General features: G+C 45.5%; 1 protein-coding gene across 2 annotated transcripts in view; it reads right to left on the bottom strand.

Moving 5' to 3' along the window:
* celsr3 (cadherin, EGF LAG seven-pass G-type receptor 3) overlaps positions 1-18,339 on the bottom strand; it is a 56,822-nt gene that overhangs the window by 12,608 nt on the left and 25,875 nt on the right. For both annotated transcript variants that reach the window (XM_055931962.1, XM_055931963.1), the window contains 6 exons: positions 18,079-18,248; positions 17,706-17,891; positions 16,958-17,068; positions 15,008-15,176; positions 1,150-1,291; positions 418-538 (listed from right to left, as the gene is read on the bottom strand). In XM_055931962.1, coding sequence (XP_055787937.1) covers positions 418-538; positions 1,150-1,291; positions 15,008-15,176; positions 16,958-17,068; positions 17,706-17,891; positions 18,079-18,248 — 899 coding nt within the window. The remainder of the gene's footprint in view (positions 1-417; positions 539-1,149; positions 1,292-15,007; positions 15,177-16,957; positions 17,069-17,705; positions 17,892-18,078; positions 18,249-18,339) is intronic.

Raw genomic sequence — 18,339 nt, 5'->3', positions numbered from 1 at the left:
GGTAATGGGCTTGCTCAGATTACAAGGTGAAGCTGCTGATAATGCCTCGATAAGACAACGCCTGTTTGATAGCAGTGTCAGGTTAGGATCAGTATCAAGGATTAGGGTCACAAGCAGGGATTAGAAAACAGTAGGTAAGGGTCAACGGTGATGATAGGTCTGCTGAGGTATATAAGAGCATGGATCTGGGATCCCATGCCTGGGATTGCGATATGAGTTGATTAACGGTAAGAGTATTTACTGCTGATATGCGTGATTGTGCGCATGCTTGTGTGTGTGTGTGTGTGTGTGTGTGTGTGTGTGTGTGTGTGTGTGTGTGTGTGTGTGTGTGTGTGTGTGTGTGTGTGTGTGTGTGTGTGTGTGTGTGTGTGTGTGTGTGTGTGTGTGTGTGTGTGTGTGTCGTGGCGGGCAGGTCACCTTGCAATGGCAGTGGCCACTGGTCTTGTTGCAGTCGGGGTCGAATCCTTTACTGGTGTTACAGTGGCAGGGCCCACATGTTGGAGAGCCCCACCAACCACGTGGACACTGGTGGTCAATCCTACACAGGCACGCACGCACACACACACACACACACAGTGAAACACACGCACACACACGTTAAAAGTGGTAGTTCTCTCAATTTCAGTCCCTGTCTGCTATATAGGCCACAGTACCTAGATTAAAGGGAAATTAGGAAGTGACAAATCTGTGAGACCTAAAGCTGGGAGGGATTTCACATTGGAGTGGGGTGACACCTGGGTCACATATATACACTGTGTTTTATCATCACAGAGAAACTTAAGTCTCCTCTCATCCTCTCCTGGGGATTAGGGCATATCTGCTGAAAAACAAGGACAACAAAATCCACATTGACAGAGACAGAGCAGAGCACTGTACCACTGCTGTCTCACCCCAGTCTCAGGCACTGCTATGGTATACTGTTACTAACATTAGAAACACACACAGACATCTGGGCCTCAGTCATCTGAAGTTGATCTGTAGTTCTAGTGTTTACTGACCTGTCTCCCTAGTCACAGATGGACAGTACGTTAATAATGTTCATGTATTTAAAGTTGATGTAAAGTTGACACACTGACCTGTGCTGACAGTATTGCCCATAGTAGTTGATCTATGGTTGATCGACAGTAGATGTAAAGTTGAAAGACTAACCTGTGCTGACAGTACTGGCCATAGTGGTTGTCTCCACAGTCACAGATGTATCCGTGTGATGAGCTGGGCTTCCTGTGGCACTTGGCATCATTCTCACACGGGTTCAGCTGGCATGCTTCTATACAGCCCTTACCATAGAAACCTACAAAACACACACACAGTCATTACCATGGGAACCTACAACACATGTACACAGTCATTACCATGGGAACCTACAACACGTGCACACAGTCATTACCATGGGAACCTACAACACGTGCACACAGTCATTACCATGGGAACCTACAACACATGTACACAGTCATTACCATGGGAACCTACAACACGTGCACACAGTCATTACCATGGGAACCTACAACACGTGCACACACACGTGTTAAAAACCTATCACACATGCACAATTTGATATAAAAAGGGAGTTGCTCCTAATCCGTGACTGGATCTTTTATTTCTGAGGCTTCATATCTGTGAGTGCGCTAATTCTCACAGTATCTCAAGAGAATTTGGGACTTAGATACATAGCTAGTTAAATAAGAGTTAAAAGGCAAAAAGATGATATTCGCAATGTCACTAAGCAAAAAAACTACCAAAACAGCAATAGCCACTACAATGTCAAAACATGAGTTCAGTACCATTTGCTTGATTTTATGGACCCACAACTATGGTGTATCAACATTAGCATGCTAACGACGCTATAAAATGTTGTTTTAATAACTAACCCTCACTGTTCTATACTAAAAAAATATAAATGCATGTTTCACCAGCTGAAATAAAATCTCCCAGAAATGTTCTATACTCACAAAAATATTATTTCTCTCCAATGTTCCATACTCACAAAAATATTATTTCTCTCAAATGTTCCATACTCACAAAAATATTATTTCTCTCAAATATTCCATACTAACAAACAGATTATTTCTCTCCAATGTCCCATACTCACAGAAAGATTATTTCTCTCAAATTATCCATACTCACAAAAATATTATTTCTCTCAAATATTGTGCACAAATTTGTTTGCATCCCTTTTAGTGAGCCTTTCTCCTTTGCCAAGATAATCCATCCACCTGTAAGGTGTGGCATATCAAGAACCTGATTAAACAGCATGATCATTATGTAACGGATGTGAAATGGCTAGCTAGTTAGCGGGTACAGGTGCACCTTGAGCTGGGGACAATAAAATGCCACTCTAAAATGTGCATTTTTGTCACACAGCACAATGCAGATGTCTCAAGTTTTGAGGGAGCGTGCAATTGGCATGCTGACTGCAGGAATGTCCACCAGAGCTGTTGCCAGAGAATTTAATGTTAATTTCTCTACCATAAGAATTTGGTAGTAAGTCCAACTGGCCTCACAACAGCAGACCACGTGTAAGCACACCAGCCCAGGACCTCCACATCTGGCTTCTTCACCTGCAGGATTGTCTGAGACCAGCCATCCTGATGAAACTGTGGGTTTGCACATCCTAGGACTTTTTGCACAAACTGTCAGAAACATCTCAGACCAGAGTCTTGACCTGACTGCAGTTCGTAATCGTAACCGACTTCAGTGGGCAAATGCTCACCTTCGACAGCCACTGTCACACCGGAGAAGTGTGCTCTTCACGGATTAATCCCGGTCTCAACTGTAACGGGCAGATGCCAAACAGTGTGTATGGCACTGTGTGGGCAAGCGGTTTGCTGATATCAACGTTGTGAACAGAGTGCTCCATGGTGGCGGTGGGGTTATGGTATGCGCAGGCATAAGCTACAAACAACGAACACAACTGAATTTTATCGATGACAATTTGAATGCACGGAGATACTGTGACGAGGTCCTGAGGCTCATTGTTGTGCCATTCATCTGCCTCCATCACTTCATGTTTCAGCATGAAATGCAAGGCCCCATGTCGAAACGATCTGTACACAATTCCTGGAAGCTGAAAATGTCCCAGTACTTCCATGGCCTGTACACTCACCAGACATGTCACCCATTGAGTATGTTTGGGATGCTCTGGGTCGACGTGTACAACGGCGTGTTCCAATTCCTGCCAATATCCAGCAACTTCACACAGCCATCGAAGAGGAGTGGGACAACATTCCACAGTCAACAGCCTGATCAATTATATTTGAAGGAGATGTGTCACGCTGTATGAGGCAAATGGTGGACACATACTGACTGGTTTTATTATCCACGCCCCTACCCTTTTTTTAAGATACAGTAACTGTGACTAACAGATGCATATCTGTATTCCCAGTCATGTCAAATCCATAGATTAAGGCCTAATGAATGTATTTTAATTTAATTATTTCCTTATATGAAATGTAAAAAAATGAAATGGTTGCGTTAATATCTTTTTCATCAATTTTTTACACTAGTGTTAGCTTGCTAGCTAGCCAGCATTAGCTACCTAGCTAGCAAGCTCTAGTCTAGTCCAATGGAAATCGATGCAACCCTGCTGGCTACATGGCTAGCTAGATGACCAGTGGGGACAGTGAAGTTCATATGATATTCAAGCCTCTAATAAGTGCCATCGTGCAGACAAAAACAAGAAAACACTGTTTGATGAGCTAGCTAAGTTAGCTAGCAAGGTATACCTGTTATCAAAGAGGATGCTAGCTAGCTTTGCATGCATGGCAGGACCAGTAGAGACCGCCTCTGGTGCTGTCAATATTACAACCAGGACGGACTGTTCTATGGTATGCAAAAGTGCCGGCACATACACAGATGCAGCTCTCATGCATTGCAATGATTTTATTATCTGTAGTTAATCATAGTCAATACACATAAATTAACATAGCTATGAGTGAGCATGTTGTAAACTGTAAAGTATCTAGCTCGATGTGTCATCGCAAATTATCTTGCTATTGCATAAAAAAGTGCATACGACAAAATATATCTCACTACGTTGCCTATTTAGTCAACAACTTCTCTGACATTTGACTCGTAGTTCTTGAACAGGAAAGAAGTGGAGACAGTTTTTAGTGACCTACCAGATCCCAACAAACAGAACAGCGAGGGGGAGATAAAAAATGATGGTTAGGGAGAAATCAACCATATCACCACTAGGTATCATCGTATCCCCAAGAATCAAATTGATTTCAACAGTACTTGATGTAGAGTCCACTAGCTTGCTGCACTGGTGTAACATGTCTATTGCATATGATTTGTATATAAACATATTTGGGACATTTTGGAAAACACATATGGATCTCTTAGGAGCACATACATCTATGTATTTTCTCTGTAAACTGATTAGAAAACTGACTCACATTTCTGGGGTGAGGTGGGGCTAACTAAATGAGAAATGGCAATCCAGGAGAAATGTAAATACTGCATCCTTTGTTGTATCAACTGCCTTCTTACACTAAGATCAAATCAAATGTTATTTGTCACATGCGCTGAATACAACAGGTGTAGACCTTACAGAGAAATGCTTACTTACAAGCCCTTCACCAACAATGCAGTTTAAAGAAAATTAAGTAAAAAATAACATAATTAAGGAGCAGCAGTAAAATAACAGTAGCGAGGCTTTATACAGGGGATACCGGTACAGAGTCAATGTGCGGGGGCACAGGTTAGTCGAGGTAATTGAGGTAATATGTACATGTAGTTAGAGTTAAAGTGACTATGCATAGATAATAAACAGAGAGTAGCAGCAGCAGAAAAGAAAGGGGGGAACAAACAGTCTGGGTAGCCACTTGATTAGCTGTTCAGGAGTCTTATGGCTTGGGGGTAGAAGCTGTTAAGAAGCCTTTTGGACCTAGACTTGGCGCTCCGGTACCGCTTGGCGTGCAGTAGCAGAGAAAACAGTCTATGACTAGGGTGGCTGGAGTCTTTGACAATTTTTAGGGCCTTCCTCTGACACCGCCTGGTATAGAGGTCCTGGATGGCAGGAAGCTTGTTGACCTGTTTAAAGGTCTAACTCACATCGGCTACGGAGAGCGTGCCTACACAGTCGTCCGGAACAGCTGATGCTCTCATGCATGCTTCAGTGTTGCTTGCCTCGAAGCGAGCATAGAAGTAATTTAGCTCATCCGGTAGGCTCATGTCGCTGGGCAGCTCGCGGCTGTGGTCCCTTTGTAGTCTGTAATAGTTTGCAAGTCATGCCACATCCGACGAGGGTTGGAGCCGGTGTAATATGATTTAATCTCAGTCCTGTATTGACGCTTTGCCTGTTTTATGGTTCGTCGGAGGGCATAGCGGGATTTCTTATTAGCGTCCGGGTTAGAGTCCCGCTATTTGAAAGCGGCAACTCTACCCTTTAGCTCGGTGCTGATGTTGCCTGTAATCCATGGCTTCTGGTTGGGGTATGTACGTACAGTCACTGTAGGGACAACGTCATCGATGCACTTATTGATTAAGCCAGTGACTGATGTGGTGTACTCCCCAATGCCATCGAAAGTATCCCAGAACGTATTCCAGTCTGTGCTAGCTAAACAGATGGGAGGTGCAACCAAGCTTACATGAAACCATTCATGAAGACAAAAGATCTGAAGTACGTAGGCCCCTACCTGCTGAGTATAAAAAAATAAAGATAACTATAGAATCACACAGTACTGATGAAAATCTAGTGCATTTGATCTGGGTATAGGAGGACGTCTAGTGGTCACCGGGTTTTTCATCCTCAGTCACAAGCTATCATAATGTGTATCGCCCCTTCACACGCTTGATGTTGGGTCCCCTTTCCTATGGACAAAAAACAACTAGAGATTTTACACACTATTGTGGAATGCAGTGATATATATTTGATGCAGGTATTTACTTTGCAAGATGTATTGTCATTGATGAGAACAAAATATAATTGTATGAGCTATGCATTTGTGTACTGGCATTTTTGTACCCCTCTGCTGCAGACTGAGAGCAGCCTGGTCTAGCTAGATAGATGAGGCAGTCCAGTTCCAGAGAGGCAGTCCATTCTGCATTCCTTCTTGACTTCGATACAATGTGTCGTCATGCATTTGTGCATGCACACTGGTAAATGTCATAGCTATCACACTAGCTGACTTAGTTAGCTCATCAACCAGTATTTTCTTTGCCATTTCTGCACAATGGTACTTATAAATTAAAGTCTTGAATCACATTAGGGCCCTCACTGTCACCACTGCTGGTCATCTAGCTAGCCACATAGCCAGCATCGGTTTACACCTACTAGAGCTGGTTAGCTAAGAAGCTAACGCTAGCTAGCTAACGCAAGCTGATTATCATGTAGCATGCTGACTAGCGTCGCTAGCATGCTAATGTCGATGCACCACGATGTCCTGGGACTGCAAAATCAAGCAAATGTTACTGAACTTATGACAAAATCATGTTTCGACATTGTGGTGGCTATTGCTGTTTTGGTTGTTTGTTTTTTCTTTAGTGACATTGCGAATATAATCTTTTAGGCATTTACCTCTGATTTAACTACCGGTGTGTATCTAATCTGGTTTTGGCATGAGAAAATGAGTGAAGTTCCAATTTCCCAGAGAATTTGCAAACTCAACAATACAGAGCTTCAGAAATAAAAGTTCTGGTCACGGATTAGGAGCCATTACCAATAAAAAAAACTGTCCATTGAAACCTAAAACAAAAGCAAAGACATGGACATACAGTTGAAGTCGGAAGTTTACATACACTTAGGTTGGAGTTATTAAAAGTTGTTTTTCAACCAGTCCACAAATTTCTTGTTAACAAAATATAGTTTTGGCAAGTCGGTTAGGACATCTACTTTGTGCATGACACAAGTCATTTTTCCAACAATTGTTTACAGACAGATTATTTCACTTATAATTCACTGTATTGCAATTCCAGTGGGTCAGAAGTTTACATACACTAAGTTGACTGTGCCTTTAAACAGCTTGGAAAATTCCAGAAAATGATGTCATGACTTGAGAAGCTTCTGATAGGCTAATTGACATCATTTGAGTCAATTGGAGGTGTACCTGTGGTACAGGCAAGGCCTACCTTGCCTCTTTGCTTGACGTCATGGGAAAATCAAAAGAAATCAGCCAAGACCTCAGAAAACAAACTGTAGACCTCCACAAGTCTGGTTCATCCTTGGGAGCAATTTCCAAATGCCTGAAGGTACTACGTTCATCTGTACAAACAATAGTATGCAAGCATAAACACCATGGGACCACGCAGCCGTCATACCGCTCAGGAAGGAGACGCGTTCTGTCTCCTAGAGATCAACGTAATTCGGTGCGAAAAGTGCAAATCAATCCCAGAACAACATCAAGGGACCTTGTTAAGATGCTGGAGGAAATAGGTACAAAAGTACAATAAAAAGTGTCCTATATCGACATAACCTGAAAGGCCGCTCAGCAAGGAAGAAGCCACTGCTCCAAAACCGCCATAAAAAAGCCTGACTACGGTTTGCAACTGCACATGGGGATAAAGATTGTACTTTTTGGAGAAATGTCCTCTGGTCTGATGAAACAAAAATATAACTGTTTGGCCATAATGACCATCATTATGTTTGGAGGAAAAAGGGGGATGCTTGCAAGCCGAAGAACACCATCCCAACCGTGAAGCCTGGGGGTGGCAGCATCATGTTGTGCGGGTGCTTCGAAGCAGGTGGAACTGGTGCACTTCACAAAATAGATGGCATCTTGAGGAAAGGAAAATTATGTGGATATATTGAAGCAATATCTCAAAACATCAGTCAGGAAGTTAAAGCTGGGTCACAAATGGGTTTTTCAAATGGACAATGACCCCAAGCATACTTCCAGTTGTGACAAAGTTGTGGCAAAATGGCTTAAGGACAACAAAGTCAATGTATTGGAGTGGCCATCACAAAGCCCTGACCTCAATCCTATAGAAAATTTGTGGGCAGAATTGAAAACCGATGCGTGTGCGAGCAAGGAGGCCTACAAACCTGACTCGGTTACACCAGCTCTGTCAGGAGGAATGGGCCAACATTCACCCAACTTATTGTAGGAAGCTTGTGGAAGGCTACCCAAAACGTTTGACCGAAGTTACACAATTTAAAGGCAATGCTACCAAATACTAATTGAGTGTATGTAAACTTCTGACCCACTGGGAATGTGATCCTAACTGACCGAAGAGAGGGAATTTTTTACTTGGATTAAATGTCAGGAATTGTGAAAAACTGAGTTTAAATGTATTTGGCTAAGGTGTATGTAAACTTCCAACTTCAACTGTTTGTGCATTAATACATACTACACACAAAAACACTTTTAGTATAGAGCTGTTCACACAAGATACATAGGCCGCTATTCAATCCTATCGCAGGTTCTAGGAATTGCGGCTTTTAAAGGCAATGTGTTTGTGGAGAACCAATTCATGGTAAATGCTGCAAATGTTGGCTCAATTGGAAATGGCCTTTTATTAAAAAGCGAAGTGCCTATAACATAGCCCTCAGTCACTATAAAAACCTATGCATAACACCATAGAGTTCAAGTTCAACATCCGGTTTGGAGCGAGCGGTCGCATTTGCATTCGCTCTGCAGGTAGTATAACTTTTCATTTCATTTTCATTACATTTCATTATAGTACAACGGTTTAATTTGTCTAACCTTAGCAATTTCTTCTTAGCTAGCTACTTAGCCGTCTGTGTATAAAAGATAATTGCGTAATTATCGTATTCCGTCGTCTATCGTAGTCCACACTGCTATCTGCCCAGCAGCCAGCAAACGTCCACCGTCTACCGAATAGTAGTATAAACTTTTCATTACATTTCATTATAGTACAACGGTCTGATTTTCATTTTCACTACAGTACAACGGTTTGATTTGTTTGATCTTAGCTAGCTACATAGCCGTCTTTGCATCAAACATAATTGTGTAGTTATTGAGGTTCGCCAGCCAGCTATTTTCGCCCTAACGTAACGCAACGTAGCCAACACTGCTAGCTAGCCAGCTTGCCACCGAATAGCAGCATTGTAGAAACGAGTGCATTACAACGGAACGACTTGATCAGTGTAGTGTTGGCTGACTACACAGTTGTCTTTGCTATCTTTGATTTGTATTTGTTCGATCTTAGCTAGCTACTTAGCTGGCTACATAGCCGTCTTTGTATCGGTGACAATTGTGTAGTTATCAAGGTTCGCTAGCCAGGTATTCTCGCCCTAACGTAACGTAACGTAGTCAACCCTGCTAGCTAGCCACCGATTAGCAGCACTGTAGAAACGATTCATTACAACGGAACGACTTGACTTGTGTAGTGTTAGCTAGCTACATAGTTTTCTTTGCTATCTTTTTATCTAAGATAATTGTGTAGCTTTGAGTAATTATCGGTTAGCTAGCCAGCTATTTTTCGCCTGCCGCGCTGCCGTCCTCCTACCTAGCCAACACTGCTAGCTAGCCAACTTCTACCGAATAGCAGCACTGTAGAAACTTACATTACAACGGAACGACTTGATTAGCGTAGTGTTAGCTAGTTGTCTTTGCTGTCCTTGTATCCATGATAATTGTGTAGTTTAGAGAAATTTAGTGAAATTGTCGAGGTTACCTAGCCAGCTTCACTTTCAACAACGTAGCCACTGCTAGCCAGGCTACTTCACCAGCCAGCAGTACTATATCATTTTAGTCAATAAGATCTTGTATTTTATTTTTATTTTTTTGCAACGTAAGCTTAACTTTCTGAACATTCGAGACGTGTAGCCCACTTGTCATTCTAATCTCCTTTGCATTAGCGTAGCCTCTTCTGTAGCCTGTCAACCATGTGTCTGTCTATCCCTGTTCTCTCCTCTCTGCACAGACCATACAAACGCTTCACACCGCGTGGCCGCGCCCACCCTAACCTGGTGGTCCCAGCCCGCACGACCCACGTGGAGTTCCAGGTCTCCGGTAGCCTCTGGAACTGCCGATCTGCGGCCAACAAGGCAGAGCTCATCTCAGCCTATGCGTCCCTCCAGTCCCTCGACTTCCTGGCACTGACGGAAACATGGCTCACCACAGATAACACTGCTACTCCTACTGCTCTCTCTTCGTCTGCCCACGTGTTCTCGCACACCCCGAGACCTTCTGGTCAGCGGGGTGGTGGCACCGGGATCCTCATCTCTCCCAAGTGGTCATTCTCTCTTTCTCCCCTTACCCATCTGTCTATCGCCTCCTTTGAATTCCATGCTGTCACAGTTACCAGCCCTTTCAAGCTTAACATCCTTATCATTTATCGCCCTCCAGGTTCCCTTGGAGAGTTCATCAATGAGCTTGATGCCTTGATAAGCTCCTTTCCTGAGGACGGCTCACCTCTCACAGTTCTGGGTGACTTTAACCTCCCCACGTCTACCTTTGACTCATTCCTCTCTGCCTCCTTCTTTCCACTCCTCTCCTCTTTTGACCTCACCCTCTCACCTTCCCCCCCTACTCACAAGGCAGGCAATACGCTTGACCTCATCTTTACTAGATGCTGTTCTTCCACTAACCTCATTGCAACTCCCCTCCAAGTCTCCGACCACTACCTTGTATCCTTTTCCCTCTCGCTCTCATCCAACACTTCCCACACTGCCCCTACTCGGATGGTATCGCGCCGTCCCAACCTCCGCTCTCTCTCCCCCGCTACTCTCTCCTCTTCCATCCTATCATCTCTTCCCTCTGCCCAAACCTTCTCCAACCTATCTCCTGATTCTGCCTCCTCAACCCTCCTCTCCTCCCTTTCTGCATCCTTTGACTCTCTATGTCCCCTATCCTCCAGGCCGGCTCGGTCCTCCCCTCCCGCTCCGTGGCTCGACGACTCATTGCGAGCTCACAGAACAGGGCTCCGGGCAGCCGAGCGGAAATGGAGGAAAACTCGCCTCCCTGCGGACCTGGCATCCTTTCACTCCCTCCTCTCTACATTTTCCTCTTCTGTCTCTGCTGCTAAAGCCACTTTCTACCACTCTAAATTCCAAGCATCTGCCTCTAACCCTAGGAAGCTCTTTGCCACCTTCTCCTCCCTCCTGAATCCTCCTCCCCCTCCCCCCCCCTCCTCCCTCTCTGCAGACGACTTCGTCAACCATTTTGAAAAGAAGGTCGACGACATCCGATCCTCGTTTGCTAAGTCAAACGACACCGCTGGTTCTGCTCACACTGCCCAACCCTGTGCTTTGACCTCTTTCTCCCCTCTCTCTCCAGATGAAATCTCGCGTCTTGTGACGGCCGGCCGCCCAACAACCTGCCCGCTTGACCCTATCCCCTCCTCTCTTCTCCAGACCATTTCCGGAGACCTTCTACCTTACCTCACCTCGCTCATCAACTCATCCTTGACCGCTGGCTACGTCCCTTCCGTCTTCAAGAGAGCGAGAGTTGCACCCCTTCTGAAAAAACCTACACTCGATCCCTCCGATGTCAACAACTACAGACCAGTATCCCTTCTTTCTTTTCTCTCCAAAACTCTTGAACGTGCCGTCCTTGGCAAGCTCTCCTGCTATCTCTCTCAGAATGACCTTCTTGATCCAAATCAGTCAGGTTTCAAGACTAGTCACTCAACTGAGACTGCTCTTCTCTGTATCACGGAGGCGCTCCGCACTGCTAAAGCTAACTCTCTCTCCTCTGCTCTCATCCTTCTAGACCTATCGGCTGCCTTCGATACTGTGAACCATCAGATCCTCCTCTCCACCCTCTCCGAGTTGGGCATCTCCGGCGCGGCCCACGCTTGGATTGCGTCCTACCTGACAGGTCGCTCCTACCAGGTGGCGTGGCGAGAATCTGTCTCCTCACCACGCGCTCTCACCACTGGTGTCCCCCAGGGCTCTGTTCTAGGCCCTCTCCTATTCTCGCTATACACCAAGTCACTTGGCTCTGTCATAACCTCACATGGTCTCTCCTATCATTGCTATGCAGACGACACACAATTAATCTTCTCCTTTCCCCCTTCTGATGACCAGGTGGCGAATCGCATCTCTGCATGTCTGGCAGACATATCAGTGTGGATGACGGATCACCACCTCAAGCTGAACCTCGGCAAGACGGAGCTGCTCTTCCTCCCGGGGAAGGACTGTCCGTTCCATGATCTCGCCATCACGGTTGACAACTCCATTGTGTCCTCCTCCCAGAGCGCTAAGAACCTTGGCGTGATCCTGGACAACACCCTGTCGTTCTCCACCAACATCAAGGCGGTGGCCCGTTCCTGTAGGTTCATGCTCTACAACATCCGCAGAGTACGACCCTGCCTCACACAGGAAGCGGCGCAGGTCCTAATCCAGGCACTTGTCATCTCCTGTCTGGATTACTGCAACTCGCTGTTGGCTGGGCTCCCTGCCTGTGCCATTAAACCCCTACAACTCATCCAGAACGCCGCAGCCCGTCTGGTGTTCAACCTTCCCAAGTTCTCTCACGTCACCCCGCTCCTCCGCTCTCTCCACTGGCTTCCAGTTGAAGCTCGCATCCGCTACAAGACCATGGTGCTTGCCTACGGAGCTGTGAGGGGAACGGCACCTCAGTACCTTCAGGCTCTGATCAGGCCCTACACCCAAACAAGGGCACTGCGTTCATCCACCTCTGGCCTGCTCGCCTCCCTACCACTGAGGAAGTACAGTTCCCGCTCAGCCCAGTCAAAACTGTTCGCTGCTCTGGCACCCCAATGGTGGAACAAACTCCCTCACGACGCCAGGACAGCGGAGTCAATCACCACCTTCCGGAGACACCTGAAACCCCACCTCTTCAAGGAATACCTAGGATAAAGCAATCCTTCTGCCCCCCCCCCCCCCCCTTAAAAGATCTAGATGCACTATTGTAAAGTGGCTGTTCCACTGGATGTCATAAGGTGAATGCACCAATTTGTAAGTCGCTCTGGATAAGAGCGTCTGCTAAATGACTTAAATGTAAATGTAAATGTACTGTCCACACACATACGATATTTGTGTATCAAAGAAATCCATATAAAACTACAGCCTCCTAGAGCTCTTCTCACAAACACCGTTTTCATCAGAAAAAACAAAGCTTCATGTTGAATTCTTCTCACATAGTTTTCTTTAGCGAACCGAGTTTAAAATAATCTCCCTATAGAACCAGGTGAGTGCTGTGAACCTCTTTCTGTGAACAGCTCTTACAAAAGTCCCTCACAAAGGATCCTGCACCTATTAAATGTGTCCTTGCATTCACAATATAAGGATATATGTCACTATAGATTCCTACACATAATAGCCCTCACCATGGAAACTGACAAAGACAGAGATGTTGGCCTTGACTGCATACAAATGCACACAATGACACCATCCTTGCCGTGGCAAGCTGCATGTTGGGAAATTAACATACACTATATATACAAAAGTATGTGCACACCCCTCCAAATTAGTGGATTCGGCTATTTCAGCTACAAGGTGTGTAAAATCGAGCACACAATCATAAAATCTCAATAGACACACATTGCCAGTAGAATGGCCTTACTGAAGAGCTCAGTGACTTTCAACGTGGCACCGTCACAGGATGCCACCTTTCCAACAAGTCAGTTCATCAAATTTCTGCCCTGCTAGAGCTGCCCTGGTCAACTGTAAGTGCTGTTATTGTGAAGTGGAAACGTCTTGGAGCAACAACGGCTCAGCCGCAAAGTGGTAGGCCACACAAGCTCACAGAACTGGACCGCCGAGTGCTGAAGCGTGTAGCCTTTAAAAATTGTCTGTCCAACACTCACTACTGAGTTTCAATCTGTTTCTGGAAGCAATGTCAGCACAAGAACTGTTCGTCACGAAATGGGTTTCCATGTCCGAGCAGCAGCACACAAGCCTAAGATCACCATGCGCAATGCCAAGCGTCGGTTGGAGTGGTGTAAAGCTCGCCGCTATTAGACTCTAGAGCAGTGGAAACGCGTTCTCTGGAGTGATGAATCACACTCAACCATCTGGCAGTGACGGATGAATCTAGGTTTGGCGCATGCCAGCAGAATGCTACCTGCCAGAATGCCAACTGTAAAGTTTGGTGGAGGAGGAATAATGGTCTGGGGCTGTTTTTCATGGTTCAGGCTAGGCCCCTTAATTCCAGTGGAGGGAAATCTTAATGCTACAGAATACAATTACATTCTAGACAAATCTATGCTTCCAACTTTGTGGCAACAGTTTGGTGAAGGCCCTTTCCTGTTTCAGCATGACAATTCCCCCGTGCATAAAGCGAGGTCCATACAGAAATGGTTTGTTGATATCAGTGTGGAAGAACTTGACTGGCCTGCACAGAGCCCTGACCTTAACCCCTTCGATCACTTTTGGGATGAATTGGAACGCCGACTGCGAGCTCTGGGTCGATTCAACTGAAATCTATCAGAACTAACCCTATTTAATTTTCATTGCAGCTAATTATCCTCTGCATGCTAAAAAGCAAACAGGCGAACACAAACAAATACAGCCCCACACTGACAGCAGATGTCCTCATGTCAGTGCCCTGTCGTGCGGTCCCCTATGTGTATGTACAGTATGTGTGCCTGTATAGTATATAGTGTGTGAACAGAGCTGTAACTCTCTCGTGCGTGAGAAAGCCCTGAAGCTAATTCAGCACTGGAGTACTCACAGCCAAAGATGAGAGGGAATTATTCAGAGCACTTCCGAGTGGCGTTATGAAACTTTGATTGGTCTCCTCCTGACGCTCATTGGCCAGCTCCATATGTACTGTAATGCTCATTGTGCTGATGAAAGCCAACACCGTGGTAATGAAGCGCTGCTACACTATGCTAATAGGGAGAGGTGTTTGTTGTAGATGGTGCTGAAGGGATGTCAGCCTCTGTATTTCCTCTCCTCCCCCCGCGGTGCTCACCGCTTCCTCTCTCCTTCTTTTTTCACTCTTTCTCCATCACACCTCTCAAACTTTCTTTCTCTTTATATTCACCTCACCTGATAGTTTTGTATAATTTGCCAACAGAGAAATAAACATAGGTCTTTTTGCAAATGCTAAATGCCTGCACATATACACACACACACATCTGCTGACTCACAAACACACAAATACATATTCTCTCTCTTGCAGTATCTTACCTGGTTCGCACAGACAGGTGTGGCGTTCCCAATTGTCACAACAGCGGCTGTGGGGCGGGCAGGAGGAAGAGACACAGGGGTTGCCAACGCTACAGCCAGTCTCCACTTTGACAGCCCTGGAGGGGCGGGGCAGGGGCGTGGCATCTGGTCGCACCCCCAAACGAACCCCCTAAAACATAGACGAAATAGGTGTCAAATACAGTCTCATAAGAACATAGACCAATATACCATACACAGACCAATATACCATACACAGACCAATATACCATACATAGCATACAGTCGTGGCCAAAATTTTGAGAATGACACATTATAAAATAATAATTAATTTCCACAAACTTTGCTGCTTCAGTGTCTTTAGATATTTTTGTCAGATGTTACTATGGAATACTGAAGTATAAATACAAGCATTTCATAAGTGTCAAAGGCTTTTATTGACATTACATGAAGTTGATGCAAAGAGTCAATATTTGCAGTGTTGACCCTTCTTTTTCAAGACCTCTGCAATCTGCCCTGGCATGCTGTCAATTAACTTCTGGGCCACATCCTGACTGATGGCAGCCCATTCTTGCATAATCAATGCTTGGAGTTTGTCAGAATTTGTGGGGTTTTGTTGGTCCACTTGAGGATTGACCACAAGTTCTCAATGGGATTAAGGTCTGGGGAGTTTCCTGGCCATGGAGCCAAAATATTTATGTTTTGTTCCCCGAGCCACTTAGTTATCATTTTTGCCTTATGGCAAGGTGCTCCATCATGCTGGAAAAGCCATTGTTTGTCACCAAACTGTTCCTGGATGGTTGGGAGAAGTTTGGTGTTGGTACCATTCTTGATACCGAATGTGTTGGTACCATTCTTAATTCATGGCTGTGTTCTTAGGAAAAATTGTGAGTGAGCCCACTCCCTTGGCTGAGAAGCAACCCCACACATGAATGGTCTCAGGATGCTTTACTGTTGGCATGACACAGGACTGATGGTAGCGCTCACCTTGTCTTCTCCGGACAAGCTTTTTTCCGGATTCCCCAAACAATCGGAAAGGGGATTCATCAGAGAAAATGACTTTACCCCAGTCCTCAGCAGTCCAATCCCTGTACCTTTTGCAGAATATCAGTCTGTCCCTGATGTTTTTCCTGGAGAGAAGTGGCTTCTTTGCTGCCCTTCTTGACACCAGGCCATCCTCAAAGTCTTCGCCTCACTGTGCGTGCAGATGCACTCACACCTGCCTGCTGCCATTCCTGAGCAAGCTCTCTACTGGTGGTGCCCCGATCCCACAGCTGAATCAACTTTAGGAGACGGTCCTGGCGCTTGCTGGACTTTCTTGGGTGCCCTGAAACCTTCTTCACAACAATTGAACCGCTCTCCTTGAAGTTCTTGATGATCCGATAAATGGTTGATTTAGGTGCAATCTTACTGGCAGCAATATCCTTACCTGTGAAGCCCTTTTTGTGCAAAGCAATGATGACGGCACGTGTTTCCTTGCAGGTAACCATGATTGACTGTGGAAGAACAATGATTCCAAGCACCACCCTCCTTTTGAAGCTTCCAGTCTGTTATTCGAACTCAATCAGCATGACAGAGTGATCTCCAGCCTTGTCCTCGTCAACACTCACATCTGTGTTAACGAGAGAATCACTGACATGATGTCAGCTGGTCCTTTTGTGGCAGGGCTGAAATGCAGTGGAAATGTTTTGGGGGGATTCAGTTCATTTGCATGGCAAAGAGGGACTTTGCAATTAATTGCAATTCATCTGATCACTCTTCATAACATTCTGGAGTATATGCAAATTGCCATTATACAAACTGAGGCAGCAGACTTTGTGAAAATTAATATTTGTGTCATTCTCAAAACTTTTGGCCACGACTGTACATGCTGACACACAAAGTCTATAAGAGTCCCAGAAAGAATTATGGGCATCGGTTAAGATACAGTTGCCATTGTGATCGAACCCTTACCTGGATGCAGCCCCGTATCCCGTTCTGCACCTCCCCCAAGCCCAGGACTCCGCCCACATGGAGGTGTTTCACTTTCAGCCCATGGATCTCATTCCCCACTATCACTGTGCCCTGAGAGAGAGAGGGAAGAAATAGAGAGACTAAATAAATTACACTTAAAATTTGTCATTTTAGCCAGTTAACAGACGCTGTTATTCGGAATGACTTCAGTGCATTCAAATAGATGGAGTTAGAGAAAGAGAGGGGGAAGAGTGAATATGTGAAAGAACAGAATAGATAGAAAGGGTTAGACAGGTTTAGGGAGAGAAAGAGTGAGAGACACAAAAATATTTCAATGAAAGCAAGTGAACAAGAAGGATACAGGAGAGACCATGAAAGAGCATAACAAGACAATGTGTGGTGCTACATGGCTGGAGTGAATTTTTACAAGCACAGGTTTTAACACCAGCAGTGGGCAGACATTACACTGGCTTTAGGATTGGATATTGGGATTAACAACCTCCAGGATTACAGGGCCAATTAGAGGTTATGATTTGCATTGAGACGTCTGCACTGCTGAGTGATATGGGGGTTTAGTGGGTCACTTGTCATTCTGGTCACGACCTTAATGTGTCTCTCCGGGTAAAAGTCACCTTTGGGTACAGATCTAGGATCAGTTTACACCTCGACAATCATAGCCTAATCAATTAAGGGAAGAAACGCAAATCTGACTTTAAATCAGTGTGTATGGACAATTTGTGACTCTCACCTGGAAGAGGCCAAAGTCGAGGCGGACGGTAGCCACGTAGCGCGTCTCCCTCCCGCTGCGGACGTCTCGGAGCTCCAGCTGCAGGTCGTGCCAGCGCCCGTCGCTCACCTGCACCTGGTCCAGACGCAGACGCACCGGCAGCGTTGACCCCTTGGTCACCGAGAACACCAGCTGACCACTCACCAGCTGCAACAGAGACACGTTTAAATAATCCACAGAGTAATCCACACAAATATGGTTTGGAATCCCCCTGTAGGTTGCTATTACTCCAACATAAATGGACACATTTCCAAAGACAGACGGACATATAGACACAGATAAACTAGTGCAGGTTAGGTAGCACAGGTAAGTGTAGATGTATGTGTGTACAGACCTGGAAGACCAGGCTGGTGTACTGTCCGGCCTGTGCCTGCAGCAGGGTGCCCTCCCTGGCCCGCGTCCTAAACACCAGCCCCAGGTACCAAGGTGTGGAGATGGTCACGTCATTCTTCAGGTCCCACCAGAGGGCACTGTTTCCCAGGAAACGATGTGGGTGGGGCATCACTGTAGGGGGGCAGGGAGAAGAGGTCAGTGAGGTTAGTATGAGGTGTGTGTATACGTCCGTTTATAAAGGAGTGAGAACAGCCTATGTTTA

This window comes from Salvelinus fontinalis, chromosome 8 (genome assembly GCF_029448725.1).
Source record: "Salvelinus fontinalis isolate EN_2023a chromosome 8, ASM2944872v1, whole genome shotgun sequence".
In the NCBI taxonomy this organism is placed as follows: domain Eukaryota; kingdom Metazoa; phylum Chordata; class Actinopteri; order Salmoniformes; family Salmonidae; genus Salvelinus; species Salvelinus fontinalis.
Note: the sequence above shows the minus strand (reverse complement) of the source record. Positions and strands in the feature narration are given on the sequence as shown.